This window comes from Echeneis naucrates, chromosome 19, assembly GCF_900963305.1.
Source record: "Echeneis naucrates chromosome 19, fEcheNa1.1, whole genome shotgun sequence".
NCBI classification, from domain to species: Eukaryota; Metazoa; Chordata; class Actinopteri; order Carangiformes; family Echeneidae; genus Echeneis; species Echeneis naucrates.
This window is the reverse complement of record NC_042529.1, coordinates 481,312-502,630: the sequence shown is the minus strand read 5'-3', so window position 1 is coordinate 502,630 and position 21,319 is coordinate 481,312. Positions and strand designations below refer to the sequence as shown.

Here is a 21,319-nt window from a genome sequence, read left to right as displayed (position 1 = left end):
GAGTGAGAAGACGCTGACACAGAAAACTCTTCGATTCAGATCGTTTGACCTGAAACTTTTAGAGCCATAAGTTCATGTATTCAACAGCAGGAGCTAGACAGAGAAAACTCAACATCTTTACTGTTGTCCATCTGTCTGCTTCTCTGATGACTCTGCAGCTGCTTTCCTCCAGCAGGAGTCTCTGATTTCACCTTTAAGTGAAACCGGATGATGTTTGTCTGAAATCAGTCAGGATCAGAACAAAAGGAAGATTTCAGTTTGATGTCAGGGAGTTTTCTTTCAGAGCTGCTGTGCAGATTAGACAACAACAGAAGAGGGGCGAAAATAATCACAGCTGGATTTGTAGTGTCTGAAATGAACAGGACGTTAAATTACCGATCACAGAGCTGCAGGAAACGTCAGAGAGAGAATATTGTTGTTATAGTTCAAGAATGAAACTACACATCAGCACTGTTCAGTCATAAAATGCTTCTTTACGTAAGAGATGGTCAACACACACAGACACACACAGTCTGAAGGCTCCAGTGTTCCCCTGAATCTAATTCTACAGTAAAATCAAGTCCTAACTGTCTTCAGTATTTTTTCTCACCCTGGATGTAAATTAATGTCCTGAAAACTTTGTCTTTATTTTGTTTTTCCTCTAAATATATTTTTACACAATCCAGAAGGTCCAAAACTCTGATCCCCGGACTCACACCTTAAGATGTCCACCCACAGACACACAGTTTCCCAGCAGACTACCAGCTGCATCTATTATGGTCTGGCAGGCTGCCTGCTGGAGCTTTTAGGCCTAACAGGCTGTGATTAGATGCAGCTGTGCAGTCTCAGTTTGCTGTGATGAAGCGGCGCTCTCGCCTGCAGTTTGGTCAGTCGGCGCGGCTGCTGACTGCTGGTTGTCGGGTCTGATCCCTTCAGCACGACCCCGCTCAGGCCGGCGTCATTTAAAACTGTGGACTCCAGTCCAGCCCTGAAAATGGACTGAACACTGTTCTAAAGCACTGTGTTGAAAGGTGTGGAGCAATGACCCGAATCATCTCTGTGTGTGTCTGTGTGTGTCTGTGTCTGTCTGTGTGTGTCTGTGTGTGTCTGTCTGTGTGTGTCTGTCTGTCTGTCTGTCTGTGTGCGTCTGTGTCTGTGTGTGTCTGTCTGTCTGTCTGTGTCTGTCTGTCTGTCTGTGTGCGTCTGTGTGTGTGTGTCTGTGTCTGTCTGTGTCTGTCTGTCTGTCTGTGTGCGTCTGTGTGTGTGTGTCTGTGTCTGTCTGTGTCTATCTGTCTGTCTGTGTGTGTCTGTGTGTGTCTGTGTCTGTCTGTCTGCCTGTGTGCGTCTGTCTGTGTGTGTCTGTGTCTGTCTGTGTCTATCTGTCTGTCTGTGTGTGTCTGTGTGTGTGTGTGTCTGTGTGTGTCTGTGTGCGTCTGTGTGTGTCTGTGTGTGTCTGTCTGTCTGTGTGTGTCTGTGTGTGTCTGTCTGTGTGTGTCTGTCTGTCTGTCTGTCTGTGTGCGTCTGTGTCTGTGTGTGTCTGTCTGTGTGCGTCTGTGTCTGTGTGTGTCTGTCTGTGTGCGTCTGTGTCTGTCTGTGTGCGTCTGTCTGTGTCTGTCTGTGTGCGTCTGTGTGTGTCTGTCTGTGTGTCTGTGTCTATCTGTCTGTGTGCGTCTGTGTGTGTCTGTCTGTCTGTCTGTGTGTGTCTGTCTGTCTGTCTGTGTGCGTCTGTGTGTGTCTGTCTGTGTGCGTCTGTGTGTGTCTGTCTGTGTGTGTCTGTGTGTGTCTGTCTGTGTGCGTCTGTGTGTGTCTGTGTGTGTGTGTGTCTGTGTCTGTCTGTGTGTGTCTGTGTCTGTGTCTGTCTGTGTGTGTCTGTGTCTATCTGTCTGTGTGTGTCTGTGTGTGTCTGTCTGTGTGTCTGTGTCTATCTGTCTGTGTGCGTCTGTGTCTGTCTGTGTGCGTCTGTGTGTGTCTGTGTGTCTGTGTCTGTGTGTGTCTGTGTCTATCTGTCTGTCTGTGTCTGTGTGTGTCTGTGTGCAGGTGGGGATGGCCTGGTGGGTTCGGTGGCTCTGAGGATCGTGATGGGCAGCTGGTGGCTCTTCACGCTCATCGTGTGTTCATCGTACACAGCTAACCTGGCAGCTTACCTCACCGTGTCACGTATGGACCACACTATCTGGTGAGGACACACACAGCGTCTGAATCTGATATTTACAAAGAAAATAAATAAATGAAGGTCGCAGTAACGTGAAAAACTCAGATTAAAGAATAAATAATAGAATTATCAGAAACACTAAAATGGGACGTTCAGTCAGTGAATAATTAGCCGGAGATTCAGTGTTGATGATGAGCAGGTCAGAGTTTCACTGAGCTTCTGTGATCCTGATGGAACTTATTGATCCTGATGGGCCTTATTGATCCTGATGGGCCTTATTGGTCCTGATGGGCCTTATTGATCCTGATGGGCCTTATTGATCCTGATGGGCCTTATTGGTCCTGATGGGCCTTATTGATCCTGATGGGCCTTATTGATCCTGATCCCGATGGGCCTTATTGATCCTGATGGGCCTTATTGATCCTGATCCTGATGGGCCTTATTGATCCTGATGGGCCTTATTGGTCCTGATGGGCCTTATTGATCCTGATCCTGATGGGCCTTATTGATCCCGATGGGCCTTATTGATCCCGATGGGCCTTATTGATCCTGATCCTGATGGGCCTTATTGATCCCGATGGGCCTTATTGATCCCGATGGGCCTTACTGATCCCGATGGGCCTTATTGATCCTGATGGGCCTTACTGATCCTGATGGGCCTTATTGATCCTGATGGGCCTTATTGATCCCGATGGGCCTTATTGATCCCGATGGGCCTTATTGATCCTGATGGGCCTTATTGATCCCGATGGGCCTTATTGATCCTGATCCTGATGGGCCTTATTGATCCCGATGGGCCTTATTGATCCTGATCCTGATGGGCCTTATTGGTCCCGATGGGCCTTATTGATCCTGATGGGCCTTATTGATCCGGAGGCCGATCAGGTGGCACGGCTGTTTCTTTTAAAAACTCATTCACACGTTGCTGGAAGCTGTGATTGGATCATCAGGGGTTTGTTATCTTTTTCCAGCAAACAGCACTTTGTTGTCTGCTGACTTTGTATTAAAATGTTTACAGTTAAAAAGGTCACAATCACCGAAACATGACCAGCTGATGTACTTAAAATTTCAGCACAAAATCAATTTATTCCAACACAGACGTCATTTTCGTTTTCAGTGGCTTTAGTTTGTTTATTGAAACAATTAAGAGCTGGTTAATTTCCTGCTTTTCTTCATGATGCTGGCTAAAAACAAGATGAAATGGTTTTGGAAGTGAAGGAGACTCAACATTGTGGCTTCCTGCTGCTTCAGGATTCTCTCACATGTGGCTGGTTATTGATCGATGGATCAGATCTTCTCTGACTGAACGGCTGGCGCCGGTCTGGTGGTGAATTGTGGGTCGGCGGCTCAGATGAAACAGCTCTGGGCTTGAATATTTCTCTGTAAATGAAAACAGCAGAGGTCTGTGAGGGAGGAAGCTTAAACATGTTCAAAAGGTCAAAGGTCATTTGGATCACGTGGCGCTTCATAACTCGATCTGCTCAGTAGAATGAATGAAGGTTTTATTAAGTAAACGTGGCTTAATGTGAAGTCAGAACATGAATTTATCTTTTCCTGACTTGAAGGTTAAACAGCAGCTGACTGGCACAAAAGTAAAAATGTGACTGAAACAGATAAATCTCTGAAGTCAGTGATGTTCCCTCTTTTTCCCTCCATTAAATCTATAATCTGGTTCCAAACTGTCGAATCAGGACAAACAGATGAGCCACTGAGACGATAAAATAACACGATGAAACAGATGTGACGGGAGATTTTAACTTAGAAATAAGACGTACAAAAACACTGGAGGGAAACAGGATTCATCAAAATACAGAGAAATAAATGACAGAAAGAAAGAGAGAAGCAATGATCCTCCAGAAAAACACATCAAATAAAAAAGAAGAATTAGACCTCATGAATTCAGCTGAGAGTCAAGCTGGAAGTCACAGACACACTTTATTGGTTTTCATCTTTTCAGAGCAGAAAAAGCAGAGACGGTTTCCAGATTAGTGTTTAGTGTGTGTGTTAGTGTGAGCAGAAGAGCTCAGATCAGGAGACCTGGAGGAGCCGTGAAGCTTTTCTGACCTTCTCTGGATGGAAAATGAGCTTTAAGTTATTTCTCCACTCGGTCTCAGGTCAGAGCTGTTTTTATTTACAGAGGAATCGGTTCAGTGTCACAGTCGGTGGCTCCGAGTCAAAGATACGAGGCGCTAACATCTTTAGCTTTCACGGTCTCATCTGGAGCGCCGCTGATGGCTGCCAACAGTTCAGCTTGTTGATGGTTAACAAACGGGTTGTTTATCTGTGGGAGGTCGACGCTTGTTTGTTTCCCTTCACTTTCCCTTCACTTCCTGCCGGCAGCAGACGTCCGACCGGATCCTCCAACACACGAATGTGGATTTCGAAGTGTGTGTGTTTGTGTGTTAGTGCTGGTGCTGCTTGGTCCTGGTCTGTGGCGGTTAGGGAGGTCCCTGGTGGTCTGGTGTCAGAGTAAACAGACTTTAACTTTTAGATTTTAACTTTATGGACAGAAACCCATTTCAGTTCCGGACGGTAAAAAGCTGTAATTTGATAAAGTAACTGCCCAGAAAATAAGAAAAGTTTGTGACGGAAGCTTCTGGAAATGTGAATAATTTAGCTTCTGCCGGGTCGATGGACAGATTCAGTTTTTTATGATTCACACTGATTTTCCTTTAAAGTGTGAAGAGTTCACATTAAGAACAAACAGCTGCATCTCTGATGTCGTCCATAAAACACCTCAGCTGTTAAACTGACTGAGCCCTGATCCTGATCCTGATCAGACCATCTCAGCAGCTCTCCATTAAAGCTCATCCATCTTCATTGTAAAATAATCTTCAGGGTTCAAGATAATCTCAGCTGTAGTTAATGACCTGAACCTGAAATCTGTCAGACCAGAAGGCCACGTTTGAGATGGATCAGTCTCAGTAATGTATCAACAAAACTGCAGATGTCAGCTTGTTTCCTCATCATGGACCTGGACTCATTGTTCAGTGGGAGTCCCGTGGACCAGCTGGTCTGAGGTCAGGAAGATGTTTGGCCTCGGTCCTGTTTTGGTTTTGCGAGCGGCTGCTGCTCTGACAGACCAGCTTCTCGTCTGTTCCTCAGAGTTGTGTGGTGATGTCACAGCATGGCGATGTTTGCTGCAGGCAGCAGATCAAATGTAGCGCTCTGATATTTCCTGCACAAACACAAAAAGGCAGAACATGAAGGTTTGAATCCTCTTTGTATCTTCTGATTCAGCCATTGTCCCTCCTGTCTGTGTTGTGTTCAAAGACCTGGTCCAGGTCTCACAGGTGATCTGTTTCCTGCTCAGAGAGGATTAGAGAATCAAAATTTGACCAACAACACAATGTGACTGCTGCTCTCAAGTTTTTCATGTTACCATAGTAACAGTACACCACAAAGATGGCAACTGTGCTCATAGGACAAAATAAAGAGAGCCAGGGAGGATGAAATCTGCTGTCTATCAGACGGCTGAATAAAGAAGAATCTCTCTTCCATCTGAAGGTAAAAACTTCGTCCATCTTCTCTGCTGTAAAAATCAAAAAATCTAAATCCAGCCTGACGTTTCATCAGTAAATCCCCAGAGCGTCACTCTTTGAAGGGCGATTTGTTGAAGAGCGAGGCGAGTAAATGCTAAGTGCGAGACTTTGCTTTTATAGATGCTGGATGAATGTTGAAGTGCAGATTTGCATGTGATGCAGACTTCTTTAAAGCCCCCTCAGACGGCAGGAAATCATTTCCTTTGAGTGACACCCATCTCCACCGCCTGTACTCCAACATCCAGGAAGTGAGGCCTGAACGTTTCTTGATTGGAGCCGTTACAGCAGAGCATCAGGCTGAAGGAGGTCGAGAAAACTGTTAACAAAATGATGGATCACGTCTGAACGGACCTGTTGTTCTTTGGAGCTCATAAATACAAAACCAAAGGGGACAAAGTCTGGATGAGTTTAATTATCTCACCACAGAAAACACATCTGCTGAACGTTATGATGTCACCTTGATGCTGGGTTTGATGATCAGAACAAGTTTAGCATTTAAAGGCTCAAATGGAGCTTTAAACAAAATCAGGATTTATAGAACACGTCCCAGCAGCTCGGCATTGTCAAAGACCTGATCGTTGGTGGCTGATCGGTAACGTGTCCACAGATTCCTGAATCTCATCCATAAACTCAGAATTTGAAAATATAAGGAAAACGTTCTGATCTTCGTTTATGTACTTTAATAAAAACACCAGCAGCCGAAACTAATTAACTGGCTCCCGATATTTTCCTTTTAACGCTCAGTAACTCACAGCTAATGGCTCAGATTAACACTCTTTACCGTCAGATATATAAACATAAACAACTGAATTCATTCATCTGCATGCAGAGATGCTCACATTTAAAAAGCCATCATGAAATCTGCATTAAACTTTGATATAACTGTATTTAAACAGGGAGTTCAACCTTTTGGGGAAAGTGTGCGTCACATCCAGCAGCCTCCTCTCTTCATCATGTCTTTACAGAGGATCGTGGGAGCGGAGCAGACTCACAGACCTGAGACTAAATAATAGTAACGATAATAATAATAATAAACCAGATAATTTATCTGGAATACGCTGCTTCAGCTCAAAATGGATTTTATTCATTTGAATGGTTCACATTCAGGAGGCACTTTAAATTTCAAGAGCAACACGTTTTATAGTATTAAATGAATACATTGGCAAAAGTTTCTGGGAGAATAAATATTTGTACCATAAAGCAGCGACATCCGAAGATTTAAAAGAAGGAAAGTGAGTCGTTATCACCACAGGAAACAACTCGGACCGTGTGAATAACTCTTCAGAATAAAGGTGACATGTTTATGAAATAATAATATTTATATAGCACCTTTCAAAGTGAATTAGAAGTAAAGCAAACAGCAGCCAAAAGCTGTGAGGTCGGTAAATAAAAAAGTGGACTGGAGGAAACTCCGTCACAGAACGATGATGGCCAACTGCTCAGTCGTCCCCCAGAGACAGAGACCACTTCTGGCTTCGTACATCTGCTCGTTACCAAATCCAATTAGACTCCGTCTCCACCGGCGCAGTCATTATGTAATTAAAGCTCCATTATTAACGATTCAATCAGCATCCTATCTCACACTCACACATGAGCATCCTCACGGCCAACACAAAAGTCATCATGTGACGGGGATGCTGCTTTTCTGTTACCACGGCAACAGAACCCAGTTCAACTTTGGTCATCCAGGTCCGGACCTCTCCACCTGAGGAGAGTCCTGACGTGTCCTCATCGTGTCCCTGTGTCCCCTCCTCCAGGTCTTTCCAGGACTTGGCGAGGCAGATCGACGTGGACTACGGCACGGTGAGGGACTCTGCTGTGTTCGACTACTTCAGGAACAAAGGCACCAACCCCCTGGAGCAGGACAGCACCTATGCCGAGCTGTGGAGGACCATCAGCAAGAACAACGGCATGGACTACTCCGTGTCCAGCCCGTCTGAGGGCATACGCAAGGTACCACAGTGTGTGTCACAAGCTGTAGATGAAACATGTAACCAGGAGATGAGTTGTGTTACCATCAGTTCTTTGGGCACACACACACAGTTTATTCACAGTAGGTAAACACAAGAAGACACTCCTGCAACGGCGCTCCACAATATACCAATTAGTGAGGTAGTGTAGCTGTGTGTGTGTGTGTGTGTGTAGTAGTTGTGTTGTGCTGTACATGATGCTCATAGATCTTTCCAAAAAAGCTGATGACAAATTAGCATCGGAGACAAATCGGCTCAGAGAGCATTCATTATTCAGCCATTTGCATGATAAACAGCCCCCAGAATGTTTGACGTTTCCCCCCACAGTCACCCCAAAGCGTCTCACACACACACTTTAATCCCTTTTATTGCTGTGGTCGAGTGTTTTTCCGCAGAGCTGCTCAGTGTCCCTCCGGTCCTTCCACAGGCTTTGCAGTAGGATCCAAGTTTACCCAGAATGCACTGGGAGGGCGGTCTCATTGGGGGGGAACACTGCTCCAGCTTAGCTCCTCCCCCAGGTGTAACCTGAGTTTGCTCCACAGACAGGAAGTGTGTAAATAATCACTGAGCCGCCAGAATAAAGCTGGATCAGTGTAGCACAAAGTGCCCCGATGTACACAAAGCTGAGTCAACAACACAACTACACCAGGAATCCCCCCCCCCCCCCCCCCGTTTTGTTCCTTCCATCTCCTTTGATTCCTCTGAAGCTCCTTCCTGGTGAACATTGTTGTGCTCACTGAGACTCAGCAGGGTGTCACATAGTTTAGCTTTGAGTTGTGCAAACATACAGCTTTGTCTCCCAGTGCTACCTGAAGAAACACACACACAGACAGATGATGAGACACAAACACAAATAGGCTACGACAGCAGCAACACACAACAAAGCATCAATGAGAAATAACCTGATAATTAGACTGTAACTGTAAAATTGTTATCTCACACACACAGACACACACAGTTAGCAGTGACAGTGTAGGCAGATGATGCTGCAGCAGCTCTGCTGACACAGCAAAAATACTCATCCTCATCCAGTTACTCTCCACCTGCTGCTTTGGCAAAGTAATGTCCCTTCCTCTTCCTCTTCCTCTTCCTCCCCTTCCTCCCCTCTTCCTCCCCTTCCTCCTCCTCTTCCTCTTCCTCCCTCCCCTTCCTCCCCTCGTCTCCTCTTCCTTCCTCCCCGTCTTCCTCCCCTCTTCCTCCCTCCCCTTCCTCCTCCTCTTCCTCCCCGTCTTCCTTCTCCCTCTTCCTCCCCTTCCTTCTCCCTCTTCTTCCTCTTCCTCCCCTTCGCCCTCCCCCTCCTCTTCCATCGTTAGCGCTTTTTTTATGCTTCTGAAGTTTTGTCTGTAAACTTCTGATCTGCAGATAATTAAACGGAGTTGATTGGTTGGTGCAGTTTCCATAGAAACGTCAACAAACTGTTTCCACTCTGTAACGGCGTCATCATATGTGTGCTTCCTTTTTCCTCTGTCACCGTCTGTAGGCGAAGAAGAGTCCCTACGCCTTCCTGTGGGACATGGCGGTGCTGGAGTACGCGGCGCTGACGGACGATGAGTGCACCATCACCGTGTCGGGGAACAGCATGAGCAGCAAAGGCTACGGCATCGCCATGCAGCACGGCAGCCCCTACAGGGACCTGTTCTCCCAGAAGTAAGTGACTCCTGACTGATTTCTGGTGGTGCTGTTCAACATGGAGGTTCAGGCGTATCTTCTCTGAGGGCCTTAAAGCTTATTCTACCCGACTGTAACTAAATCTAAGTCCTGATTTATTGAGCTCCAAAACCCAGTCCTGTTCAGGTGTGTGTTAGTGTGTTCGTGTTCTACAGGTGTGTGTTAGTGTTGTTCAGGTGTGTGTTAGTGTGTTCGTGTTCTACAGGTTTGTGTTAGTGTTGTTCAGGTGTGTGTTAGTGTTGTTCAGGTGTGTGTTAGTGTTGTTCAGGTGTGTGTTAGTGTGTTCGTGTTCTACAGGTGTGTGTTAGTGTTGTTCAGGTGTGTGTTAGTGTGTTCGTGTTCTACAGGTTTGTGTTAGTGTTGTTCAGGTGTGTGTTAGTGTTCTACAGGTGTCTATTAGTGTTCTACAGGTGTGTGTTGTTCAAGTGTGTGTTAGTGTTCTACAGGTGTGTGTTAGTGTTGTTCAGGTGTGTGTTAGTGTTGTACAGGTGTGTGTTGTACAGGTGTGTGTTAGTGTTGTTCAGGTGTGTGTTAGTGTTGTTCAGGTGTGTGTTCGTGTTCTATAGGTTTGTGTTAGTGTTCTACAGGTGTGTGTTGTTCAGGTGTGTGTTAGTGTGTTAGTGTTCTACAGGTTTGTGTTAGTGTTGTTCAGGTGTGTGTTAGTGTTGTACAGGTGTGTGTTGTACAGGTGTGTGTTAGTGTTGTTCAGGTGTGTGTTAGTGTTATTCAGGTGTGTGTTAGTGTTGTTCAGGTGTGTGTTCGTGTTCTACAGGTTTGTGTTAGTGTTCTACAGGTGTGTGTTGTTCAGGTGTGTGTTAGTGTGTTTGTGTTCTACAGGTGTGTGTTAGTGTGTTCGTGTTCTACAGGTGTGTGTTAGTGTTGTTCAGGTGTGTGTTAGTGTTGTTCAGGTGTGTGTTAGTGTGTTCGTGTTCTACAGGTGTGTGTTAGTGTTGTTCAGGTGTGTGTTAGTGTTGTTCAGGTGTGTGTTAGTGTGTTAGTGTTCTACAGGTGTGTGTTAGTGTTGTTCAGGTGTGTGTTAGTGTGTTTGTGTTCTACAGGTTTGTGTTAGTGTTGTTCAGGTGTGTGTTAGTGTGTTCGTGTTCTACAGGTTTGTGTTAGTGTTGTTCAGGTGTGTGTTAGTGTGTTTGTGTTCTACAGGTTTGTGTTAGTGTTGTTCAGGTGTGTGTTCGTGTTCTACAGGTGTGTGTTAGTGTTGTTCAGGTGTGTGTTAGTGTTCTACAGGTTTGTGTTAGTGTTGTTCAGGTGTGTGTTAGTGTGTTAGTGTTCTACAGGTGTGTGTTAGTGTTGTTCAGGTGTGTGTTAGTGTGTTTGTGTTCTACAGGTTTGTGTTAGTGTTGTTCAGGTGTGTGTTAGTGTGTTAGTGTTCTACAGGTGTGTGTTCGTGTTGTTCAGGTGTGTGTTAGTGTTCTACAGGTGTGTGTTGTTCAGGTGTGTGTTAGTGTTGTACAGGTCTGTGTTCGTGTTGTTCAGGTGTGTGTTAGTGTTGTTCAGGTGTGTGTTAGTGTTGTACAGGTGTGTGTTAGTGTTCTACAGCTGTGTGTTGGTGTTGTACAGGTGTGTTAGTGTTCTACAGGTGTGTGTTGGTGTTGTACAGGTGTGTTAGTGTTCTACAGGTGTGTGTTAGTGTTGTACAGGTTTGTGTTAGTGTTCTACAGGTGTGTCTGGTACAGATGTTTGTTGTTGTTGTACAGGTGTGTGTTAGTGTTATATAGGTTTGTGTTAGTGTTCTACAGGTGTGTGTTGGTGTTGTACAGGTGTGTTAGTGTTCTACAGGTGTATGTTGGTGTTGTACAGGTGTGTTAGTGTTCTACAGGTGTGTGTTAGTGTTGTACAGGTTTGTGTTAGTGTTCTACAGATGTTTGTTGTTGTTGTACAGGTGTGTGTTATTGTTCTACAGGTGTGTCTGGTACAGATGTTTGTTGTTGTTGTACAGGTGTGTGTTATTGTTCTACAGGTGTGTCTGGTACAGATGTTTGTTGTTGTTGTACAGGTGTGTGTTAGTGTTCTACAGGTGTGTCTGGTACAGATGTTTGTTGTTGTTGTACAGGTGTGTTAGTGTTCTACAGGTGTGTCTGGTACAGATGTTTGTTGTTGTTGTACAGGTGTGTGTTAGTGTTCTACAGGTGTGTCTGGTACAGATGTTTGTTGTTGTTGTACAGGTGTGTTAGTGTTCTACAGGTGTGTCTGGTACAGATGTTTGTTGTTGTTGTACAGGTGTGTTAGTGTTCTACAGGTGTGTCTGGTACAGATGTTTGTTGTTGTTGTACAGGTGTGTGTTGGTGTGTGTCCGCAGCTTTTACTCTGCATTAAATCAACAACAGCGCTTGACGCTGAAGTCAATTAAGCTGCGATGAAAGGAGCTGGTGTTTAGCGGTGCCGTTGTGAGGTAAATGAGATTATTCACGGTGTGATGTGTAAACAGAGGGACGGCTGCTAATTACTGATGTGATTTTGTGAAGCAGATGTCTTCACAGAGGCTGTAAATTTTTTGCGGAAATTCAATTATCTCCTTGAGTCTGAGGTGAAGATGAAATCGGCAAGCCGCACAGTGAAATCTCGGCTGCTCTCCGTTTCCCAAACACAAATTGATCCCAGTGAGGGTTAAACAAGCCCAGATCATTTAGTAAATCTCCACATTATTACATCATGAATTAACAGCGTGAGGAGTCACATCAGAACTTTCTCATCCGTCTCGTATTGATCGGCTCTCAGAGAGCAGACAGGAAGTGCATGATTTGACAAAGTTAAAGAGGAACATGGAGACTGAAGAGTTTGATTTGGAGAAAATAAGCTGAAAGTTCACTGATGAAAACATGAGTTTGACTTTAATGGAACAAAGAAGCTTCTCTCGTCTCAGCTGCAGATTCATGTTTTATTTTTTTTCATGAACTCTGATAGCAGAAACAGAATATTCAGTTTATATATAGCTGTCACATTTATTTCAAGATGTGAAGTCAAACCAGGAAATGAACTTTACCTTCCACCACTTTAAAGACTTTAATTTGGCCCTGCCCCCCCCCAGGACTTGGAGTCCTGAGGATCAGCAGCTCACAGCTGGAGTCCAGAGACCAGGTTTGATGTCCACCACTCACCATCCCAGCTCCTCCCCTCCTGAGCTGCCATCTGACTCCAAGGAGGCGGAACCAGTGATGGTGTTCTTTGAGCCGGCGCCAGCGGCATTACCAACATCGGCTCCCCCCGTAATCCTCATGCCCCCCACTCTCTTGTCGGGAGAATCCCATTTGTCCAACCAGATCACACGGATCAGCTGAGGGGGATGAGACGTGGACAGTTAACAGTTGAGTTAGGACGGTTCTTCTGCAGCTTTGAACTAACGCCCCCCACCAGCAGGACAGATCAGAAACTAAAGGTGGACAGACAGCAAACGAAAAGTGAACCATATTTGATCCAAATGTTTGAGCCCCTCCCTCCCCCTCTAAGCAGCCTCTCTGGGGGCCCCCCTGTCCTCCTTAGCTAGCTCTGTGTTAACTCTGATTCTGTGGCGGTGAATGGAGACAAAGCAGCAGTTATTAACGCAGCCTCGGCCCGGGGACGTCCACCAGCCGACATTTTCCCGCCAAGCAACGGTGAAGAAACTGTGCTGAGGTGTTAAATGGAGGGCAGATCTATTGTTGAGCTCCACATTCATTATCTCCACATTTTAATCCCACGCCGCTCCGCCGCTGGACGACCTCATCGTCAGCTTCCACTTGATAATCCTGCCGTTAATAACCGTCACCGACTCTGTTGCCTCTGCTGCTGATTGTTCTGTAAAACAGTTTTGTCCCCGGGGGTTTGGGGGGGTGACCTTCAACATGTTCATGCTGAGTTGAGCAGATTAAATAAAGCAAATTGGGCTAAAAGTAAATTGTACTTCAGTTTGGTTCATTAACTCAAGTTGGCAGGAAATAGAGCAGGAGTCAGAGGAAGTGACGCTGTTTCCTGTTTCACGTTCCTGATGCGGTCAAAGTGAGCTCATTGGTTGTCTGTCTGTGACTGAGCCCCTGTCAGACGCTTCGTTATGATGGTGGAGAGCTCGCTGTGATGATGCGGTCCAGGCATGTTAATTAACAGGGAGATTTGAATACCAGCCGCCGTCACATGCACCAGCAGCTGCTCTGGCACAATCAGAATTCACTTCCTGTTTTCAGTCCACCACGGAGGAGTTGTAAGGTGATTCTGTTGGACTGGGAACGAGGCTCCGCCCACCAGACGGGCAGCTTCATTACAGTTGGGCTGATGTGTGTGGTTCCGTTGGCTTCCATCATCATTTTAGGGTTTTTTAAAGTGACAATAAAATAAAAAGTCCAACTGAATCTGCACCTGTAACAGTAAAATATTGTGAGTGATAAAAACAGGATTTGTTCAAACTTTTTTGAAACATTCCTTCTCTTGTTGAAAGCTGTAGCCCCGATGGGCCCCATGGCCCCGAGGGACTTCACTTCCTGGTGCAGCCTTCAGCTCAGTAGGAGGAGTTACCTGTCTCTCTGTGACTCACCTTTCTCCTGTCCCCCCTCCCCATCAGGATCCTGGAGCTGCAGGAGAAAGGCGACCTGGATATCATGAAGCAGAAGTGGTGGCCCCGCACCGGCCGCTGCGACCTCAACAGCCACGCCGGCACCCACCCCGACAGCCGCTCCCTCAAGCTGCACAGCTTCGCCGGCGTCTTCTGCATCCTGGCTGCCGGCCTGCTGCTGGCCTGCCTGGTGGCCGGGCTGGAGGCTTGGTGGAGCAGCAACCGCTGCCGCCAGGAGCAGCCCAAAGAGGTGACCGAGCACAGGGCCCGGAGGACGGGCCAGTGGGGGGAGGACACTGCCACACTCTACTTTAAGGATCCAGCCACAGACGCGAGCCCTGACTTAGTGGAGCTCCAGTACACCCAGCTGTAGGAGGGAGGTGTAGGACAGTTAGAGCTGGACATGGGGGGACAGAGTAGGACAGAGTAGGTAGACGTGCTCTGTGCCACATCAGACACTGATTGAAATCAAATTTGGTCTCTTATTATTACCCCCCCTCCATTTTTTTTTTGCCCATCGCCTCCACCCTGAACTGACAGAGTTCATCTGTTTCTGTACGGCACACACAGCAACTCCACCCCCACCCCATCACCTGTACTAACACAAAACAGACGCACACTTTCTGACTATTGACATGTCCTGCATGTTTCCAGCTCTGCCACTACAACCGCTGAGCGCCCCCTCAGACTCTAATGATTAATTCCCACAGTGTCGGCTCTGTAATCATTCAAGTGCTCGCTATTGAATTATTGTGATAAACTCATTTTCTACAGTGAGGCTTTGGTAATTTCGCGCACCCAGGGGTTCTGCAGAGATTATAATTAGCAGGCAGTGGGGGGTTGGGGGGGTTGGGGGATGACAGACACACTTCTCTTAACACGTGGATATTTTCCATTTCAGTATGAAATCTTTAAGAGACATGAAGAGACAAAAAGAGTCATTATTGTCTCCAAGAGAAGCCAGCAGTTTTAACCAGACAAACCAACACCAGCTCAGTTAACATCCAATCAGAGAAACACACAAACTGACCTCAGATCAGACTTCACAGGTCTGAAGTCAGGAGGCCAAACAGCTGATTAAACATCCGCTCTGATTTTAATGAGCACTGACAACGACAACACATCTACACTGAAGTGAAGCTTTCACATCCTGTAACTGATTATTGTTATTGATTATTATTATTAAGGAGGAAACACAACAACGCTCTCTGGTGAAACTGAGTTCAGGGTGTGTCTCAGTTCCACACTAAATTAAACCAGAAAAACAGTCTATGGGAAAATGTCCCTTCTCCCTGTGTGATGGACAGCCTGGACCAACCAATCAGAAGAGAGTACAGGGCAGGTCAGATCCACCTTCACTCTGGTTTCATAAAACAAAGATGGCCGGACTTCAAAACCTTTTAGAAAAGTAGCGTGTAAAAAACATTAAAAAGGGTCAGAGAGCTTATTCCAGAAATGTCTGTGTGACCTTTGACCTCTTCATAGTGAGTTCTAGATTACTGGGACTGACACGCAACACCAGCTTGATTAAAGCTCATTAGACCTGCCTCCTAAAACAACACCACCACCTGCTGTGCCAATACAACAGACACACACACTGTGCGATCTTGAGCAGGACGCAGGCCTTAGTCACAGGACAGGGGACGGACTGACGTGGATCCATAAACTAAAGTGTGAGCAGACGGTACACGTTGGGTGTGTCGCCTTCTTTAGGAATGAGGTTTGTCTCAGAGTCCCGTCCGGCCCATAATCCTGCTTCTATCTCTGTTTCACGTCTTATTGCAGATTATATGTCAATGTGGACGCCGGTGTTCTCTATCTCCTCTCCTTCTCTCCATCTATCCTCTCAGTTTTTATTGACACTTGACTGTCTATGATCTGCAGGTTACTAAGGATTACAGACTGGCAAGGGTTTCTGGTCCATTGACATATAATGACATTACAACTGCTTCATCGGAGGGGAGGAGGGACATTTGGACAGACAGAGAGAGAGGCTGGGATGAAGCAGAAGCTATTGACACAGGTCAGAATAGACCTCCTATACAACTATCAAAAATAAAGACAAAGAAAACATCTGTGCCTTCGCTAAGATCCTTCTGTCTGTCTGATTCATTTCGAAATTTACAACAAAAGCTTTCCTCAGGCTGCTTGTCTGGAAATAAATCTCTGATTTGTCCGTAGATATAAAAACATGTTCTGTATGTTAAAGACTGTGAGTGGTGACGCACACTAAACATCCCAGCTACTAACCCACCTGACGTCATCTGATCACTTTCCTACCATCCCCGCCACACACTAAATATCATCACATGGCAAAGATCAACACCTAAATGCTTTCACTTTTGTCCCTTTAAATTAAAACGTGTAATCAGGTAAGTTTTTCTTAATGAGTTAAATCCAACATTTTGTTGTTGAAGTTAAGATAAAAGATCGTTATCAGAAACAAAGACTTCAGTTCGTGATCCCGACTCAGACGGTTTCAGGTTAATAGCAGCTGTTTGACTTTACAGGCGACGTCATATTGGACGTTATACCGTCGTTAAGAACTCTCTCGGTTCTTCTCGTGCCTTCCTGTTGAACACATTTGATAAGGGCTGACCTTTGACCTCAGCTGTACCTGTTCAGAGGTAACACTGTGGCCTGGGTCATTAGAAACAGTGCAAACCAGCTCAGTGCCTTTTAATGCACAGAGACTGTAGATCAAAGGTCCTTCATGAGGACCTGCTGGATCCAGAACTTCAGCACTAACACCAGGACCCTTCTGACAAAGTGTCAGTCCTCTGAGGCTGAACTATTTTAGAGATGTGATCAAAACCAACTCCAGCTACAGATATTTCTCATCTCAAGCAGAAATTCTTTTTTATTTGAATGAAATCAGATGCCAAAGCCAGACTTCACTGTAAAATTCTCTTTGAAGTGTCACTGAGATAAATGTTAAATTAGTTTCAGGAAGTGTTCGATCACCTGGAAACTGAATTAGTGACGTGAGGAGAATTCAGATGTGCTGCCTTCAAACCTTCAATTTCTTATCTGATTTTTTTTTTTATTTATCTTGAATATTTAGCCATTACAAACGACAACAACAGAGAGAACCACATTGTTAACTCTCGTTCAGCATCAACAGATCTGACCTTTAATTACGCCACTTATTCTGGTTTATGACCAGAAAGCAGCAGAACTAAAGAAAGAGGCCTCGGGCCGCGTTCACGCTTCCATGTTCCAAAGTGATAAAACCACCATGAAGTAGGTCATCTGCTCTGCAGCCCAACAATGAACAGGAAACACTTCCAGCAAGGAGCACAGATTTAGCCAGAAGAAGGTCACATGACAGAGCCATGACCAATCAGAGCACACGCTAGACCGATAAAGATCCAATCAGGGATCAAACATCCCAAACCTCTCAGTTTCTGTCTCTAGTTAGCATGGAGGTCACGCTACATTAGCATAACGCCTAAAATATCAGGAGGGATAAACTCAGCTGACATCAGACTTCGGTTGGCAGCAGAAAAGGCTCCAATCAGCATTCAGACATTGAGCGCACTCATTTGGCTCCTTCTCCTGCTGTAACATGTTAAAGCAGAACGACAGCAGGACCATTAAAGTGTCTCACAGAGACACTACGGTCTCAATCAGTTCTGCCCAAAAAGCTGTTTTTTTTTAAGTTTAATGACATTTTAAAAATACCTCCTCATTTTAGTGGAAAGGGGATTTACATTTTTGAACCAGAATCTTGTTAATGAACTAGCAGGTTTTCCAAATTAAGAATTAAAATATTCACGATAAGAGAAAAATATAAATATGCACAGAAGCTCTTCACTGACATGACATCATATAACAACCACATTATTCATCAGCATGTTAGAAAACCGCCATAGTCAACATCTTCATCATCATCAACAGTCCACAGCGATGTGGTCAGTGTAGGACTTCCTGTTTTAAATAACAGGAAGCGCTGTCATGATTTACGGCCGCCCAACGGAGGCCTCATCGAAGGAGCTGTTTGTTTTCCAAATTAATAGCGACTGTTGTTTTCCTCCTTCCATCACCAGTCTGTCTTTAACGACGGGCTGAGGTCTAATCCAGGCATTTATTTACTTTAGGCCCGCTGCCAGTTTGACGCCACTGAAAACATATTTTAATGAGGTGCCAGTTTGCTGAAACAATAACCTGCACAGAGATGTTTTAATTGGCTCTGAGATGAGCTCTCTGAGTCTGAGAGGGATCAGTCTGAGCCGTTCAGGCCTTCAGATAAACACATCAGATGTTTCCGTTTCCCCACAGAGGGGAAGAGGGATACTCTCACTGCTCTTTCTCTCTCTCCACCGCCGCTCTACCTCAACAGAAAGACTTAATGGTTTCATTCTAATGTCTGATGTGTTGGCGTCCTTCAGGGAGGAGTCGACTTTCATCATCCGAAACATGAACTGATCTTTACATGCAGCTATTTTGAGGCAAATATATAAATAGAAATATTAAAATTCAAGTTCTAGTTCCTGGTCCTGAACTTAAGACTTAAAACGTGTTCAACGCGTTTTTGAAATAATGAAATATTCAGAATTAGAAATATTAAAAAATTAAGGTTATAATCTTTGAGCTTTTCAATTCCAGGTGATTTGGCGACGCCTCAGAGCTCAGACCTAATCTGTGTGTAGACCTACAGCTCCTTCAGAATAAAATCCAAATCCTGCTTCACCAGTTAAAGGCTTTTGATGTGAAAAAGGCATTTTTTTTTTTAATCGGGTGCTGATTAGTTCATCGTCCAGAGAACAAAGAACAAGGCTCAAATTACAGGCTTCATATCTGAAGGACTATGACTGTAGAAAGTGTGTCGGGGGGGGGGGGATTTGGGGAAACCTGGTGCTGCTGATAAAAACCAACATCAGTGATGTGGTGTGTGTGGCTTTAATCAACAGTTTAAATGTGCTGTGTGTGTTTGTTGTATCACTTGTGAGGAGTTAGTGTGACTAATATCATTGACCTGAGTTAAAGTGGAGCCAGTTCTGGAGCCAAAACTCTGACACTGTGTATTTGTTGCACACACACAGTCAGAGTTCCTCAGTGTACTGAAACAGACCTCAAATGTCTGTTAATGACGAGCTGTAGGAGACACTGATATTTCACATTAATCTGACAGCAAACCGATTCACAACAAAGAGCTCCACTCAGTTTGGCTCCAGGATTGTTTCCTTCAGACATCAAACCTTTAATTCTCACTGGCCAAGTTTGATTTCAAGGTGCACATACCAATTGGTTTCTGTGGCCTCAGTTTCCCGCTGAGCTCAAACCAAACGAGTCTGACCGTCAGCCGGCGAGCTGACAGCAGTCCGCCACCAAACACAATGAGATAGAGAATGCATGGAGCACCAGCAGACCTGAAACAGTCTGAGAAACCGGCCCATCGCCAATCTCAGCCTCTGTGTCCCTCCTCTCCCCCCTCCCCCTGTCTCTCCCCTGCCCTCCTCCTCTTATAGGACAAGGAGATGAATCTGGAACAGGTGCAGCACCGTATGAACAGTCTTTTGGACGAGGACTTGGCCCACAAGCAGATCCCCGGCCCCTCTATCGAGATCTCTGCGCTGGACATCGGCAGCATGCAGCCCAGCCAGGCCTCTCTGGTGGCGGGTCCGGAGTCCGTGCGGGACTACCCGTCCTCGGGCCTCGCTGTGACCACCTTCCTCCCCGGGGAGGGGGGACCGCCACCTCCTCTTCCCCACCCTCACCATGGGGGGACCCTAGGCAGGACGCTACCCCCATCCCAGGGCCCTGGCAGCACCACGCTGCCCCCACACCACCCACTCAGCAGCACCAGCCTCAGCGGCACCATGCAGTGCAAACACAGGGCCCCCAACGGGGGGCTCTTCCGGCAGAGCCCTGGCAAGACACCCATGCCAATGTCCTACCAGGCAGTCTCCGCAGGACCCATACCCGAAGCCATTGAGGCCACTCACAGTACATCCATATAGTCTGGGGGAGGGGGGGGTGGACTGCATCCATTAAAGGTCAGTGCCTGGACTTTGGTCCAGCTCTGGGGTGGGGGGAGGGGTCTCTAGAAGAAAATTATTATAGATTAAAAAAAAAAGGAAAGCATAATGTACAAAGAAAAAAGATTTTGTATCACTACCTGTTCAGAAAAGCCCATGTTACAAAAAGACAAAAAAAAGGGGGGAGGCTGGGGCGAGGCGGGTGTAATTTTTCTCTTGTACATATCTGTAAATACCAAGAGAACGAAGTGAGGTTAAAGTGTATTTTGAATATTCTCAATTTTTGAAGTTGAGTTATAAAAAACAAACAAAATGAGATAAAAAAAATATAAATATATATCTACATTGATGAAAACGTTATGACTGTTTGAATGGCTTTGTAAATTTTGTTCAATATGAAACAATGACGCGAAATTCATTGTGATTGTTTTCTAAGTGCCGAAATTAAACGATGTCTCTCCACAACTCATCGATGTAAGCGACTACCCATGATGCACCGCTGTAGGAACATTCTAGTGTTGGACACCAACTGTTATGCACCTCTGTACCAACCCTATATATATCAGCATTGGACGGGAATAATCACTACTTTTTTTTTTTTTCATTTGTATTGAATATATAATATACATTGTTCTTTTTCCAACCAAAAGTCTACATTCATTTTCTTACTTTGACTGTAAATTGTGTATCAGCCAACACAGGGGGGAGGAAATGTGGGATCTTCATCTGGTTCATATTTTACACACAGTGGAATGATTTGTTTTTATAGTAGCTTTTAATTTGGCACCAGTGCTGTCTAATGGGGGGGTCTTGGTCTGCGATCACACCAGCTGATCCATTGGTACCAAACTTCAACCTCCATGCCTGAACCATGAACTATGAACCACAAACAGGTTCCTCTTCAGACCACCAGAGCCCAGCTCAGTCTCAAAGACTCGTGAAAATGTCCAACTCTATTAAAAGTAAAGTTTTCTTTAACTCACCTGTCAATATTTAATTAAAGGCGGCCGTCTTGGTTCCACCACTTTCTTGATCAGCTGGTAGGAAGGGGGCGGAGTCAAGTTTCTGATCCCAATCCAACCCTCATGTATGCAGAATCCACCGTGGGGCTGGTCCTTCATTACATTTGGACCAGCTCTGGCATTCCTCCTCCTGATGACAGGAGAACAGTCTCTGGATGCGTTTGTGATATTTAGCCTGAAGAAGGAGGAGAAACAATCAGCTTTATAGAGACATCTTTCATTTTTTGATACCAGAGAAATAAATGTGGAACACTTGTAAACAGGTTCTTTTCCTGCAAAGCAGAGGTTATTTCAATCGAGCATGAGGCCTCATATTCCCTCCTGTCTGTCCTAATGAGATCCATCATCACCTGCAGGCATGACGGAGGGCGTCATTATCCAAAGAGCAATCAGAGGCTCGTTACGCTGGAGATCAGTGCAGGTGTCAAACCTCCACCTGTAACACGGGAAGCTGTTTTTATCTATATG

At 45.4% G+C, this 21,319-nt stretch overlaps 1 protein-coding gene across 1 annotated transcript in view; it reads left to right on the top strand.

Moving 5' to 3' along the window:
* Window positions 1-19,811, top strand: part of LOC115059889 (glutamate receptor ionotropic, delta-1-like) — a 251,243-nt gene extending 231,432 nt beyond the window's left edge. Inside the window, exons 13-17 of the mRNA XM_029527635.1 lie at window positions 2,017-2,155; window positions 7,431-7,626; window positions 9,124-9,290; window positions 13,858-14,098; window positions 19,320-19,811. Coding sequence (XP_029383495.1) covers window positions 2,017-2,155; window positions 7,431-7,626; window positions 9,124-9,290; window positions 13,858-14,098; window positions 19,320-19,811 — 1,235 coding nt within the window. The remainder of the gene's footprint in view (window positions 1-2,016; window positions 2,156-7,430; window positions 7,627-9,123; window positions 9,291-13,857; window positions 14,099-19,319) is intronic.
* The last annotated feature ends 1,508 nt before the right edge of the window (window positions 19,812-21,319 follow it).